This window comes from Arachis duranensis, chromosome 7, assembly GCF_000817695.3.
Source record: "Arachis duranensis cultivar V14167 chromosome 7, aradu.V14167.gnm2.J7QH, whole genome shotgun sequence".
In the NCBI taxonomy this organism is placed as follows: Eukaryota; Viridiplantae; Streptophyta; class Magnoliopsida; order Fabales; family Fabaceae; genus Arachis; species Arachis duranensis.
In genome coordinates, this window is record NC_029778.3 from 13455385 (window position 1) to 13456959 (window position 1575).

Genomic DNA, 1575 nt, shown 5'->3' on the forward strand with positions numbered 1-1575 from the left:
CCAGCGTTTCATGCCGCTCCACACGGTCCTCTCCTTCGCACGCCACAACGTTGCATATCTGCCTCCCTAAGTAAACCTCCGAAAGAGTCCCATCCTCATTTACCGATCCTTCCATCGAATCAAACAAACTCGAGTAATAATGCATCGCCTCCGTGAACCGTTCAAAAAACACAGGACCGTTATGGTTCGCTTCCTGCTCCACCACCGTCACTATCTCCGGTTCGATATTTTTTACTGTGTTCAAAACCCTCTCAAGCGAACCGGGCTTGGCGAGCATACGGTGAAGCTCAAAGACGGCGTTAACGGCGACGGATTCTCCTGGTTTGATATCAAGAGCCGTTGGATCAAGATCCGAGAGGCTGTTACAGCCGAATCCCCGGAACTCGAACCGAACCTGAATCGTTCTCGCAAGCTGCGAAAGCCTCCAACCGACTTGTTGAAGAGTGTCGGTGTCCTCTGGCGATGTCGGTCCGATTCCGGTTAACCGGAAGGATGGTGGTCCTCCGGGACGGAGTGCCAGGGCCTGCATGAGCGCGGGCCACTGAAGCCCCTGCTTCAGGCCGAAATCGATGACGTGGACGGCGGTTGCGGAGGAGAAAGCTTCTAGAATCGCTTGGTTGGCGGTGAAGTGCGCAAATTTGAGGTACGGGCAAGTCTCGTAGAAGTGGACGTGGAGCATGTCGGAGAGCGAGGAGCTCATGGACTCTTCCGGGAACGCGCCGTAGATTCGACGCGCCAACGCGTGAGAGAAGTTGGCGGCGACTTTCCTCATCGCACCGCCCTGCTGCGACGCGAGGACCGACGCGTGGTTCACGAGCACGTCAGCGAGGTCAAGCTTCCCTTCCTGGATCGCCTGCGCGCACGCCATCAGCGCGTGGACGAGTCGCACGCCAGTGTCTTCGACCGCCACACAAAGACACGTGAGGTCTGAATGTTGCTCCACTTGCGATTTTACGGTTTCGGTAACCGCTGTAAGATCGTTGTCCTTGGCTGAGTTTCCGTTGAGAATGTTGAACCGTAGAGGGTCCTCCAGGATTTGCGTAAACGGCAGTGAATTGGAGATTGTGGTGTCGTTTTGGTTATTGTTGTGGGTGGTCGTGGGGGTGAGCATGGTTTTTTCCCAGGGGAAGACATCGTTGGGGTCATCGTAGTGAACGACGGCGTCGTCTGAAGCGACGTTGGAAGAGGTACCGTCTTCGCGTGCATTGACATTATTATCCATCATCACCGCTTCGAGCTGCTGGTCCAGCTTCTGGCCCACGTCAGCCATGTTGTCCTTTGATCGCAACTTCTTGTAGCCTATAGCTGCTAGCAATTCGTCCATGCAATTACCACCGGACATTGAAAATGGTTCATAGGATGAAGAACCCGCGAATATATTATCGTCGGTTATCATCTTATAAACTAGGATTAAACTTTTTTAAATGTGGGTGACACCGAAATGGAATGAGACTGTGTGAGAAGAGGATAGGTGGCAAAGGGAAGGATGAGAAGCAATGAGGATTGAGGGGATATATATAATATAAGGGTGCTTTTTTTGTGTATAAAATTTTATTAAATTAAACATTTTAAACT

At 51.9% G+C, this 1575-nt stretch overlaps 1 protein-coding gene across 1 annotated transcript in view; it reads right to left on the minus strand.

Moving 5' to 3' along the window:
- The window catches only part of LOC107457897 (DELLA protein 1), a gene marked incomplete in the record, with an annotated part of 1937 nt that extends 465 nt beyond the window's left edge, over nucleotides 1–1472 (minus strand). The window contains 1 exon segment of the mRNA XM_016076084.3: nucleotides 1–1472. Within this exon segment, the coding sequence (XP_015931570.3) occupies nucleotides 1–1396 (1396 nt within the window).
- Between the last annotated feature and the right edge of the window lie 103 nt (nucleotides 1473–1575).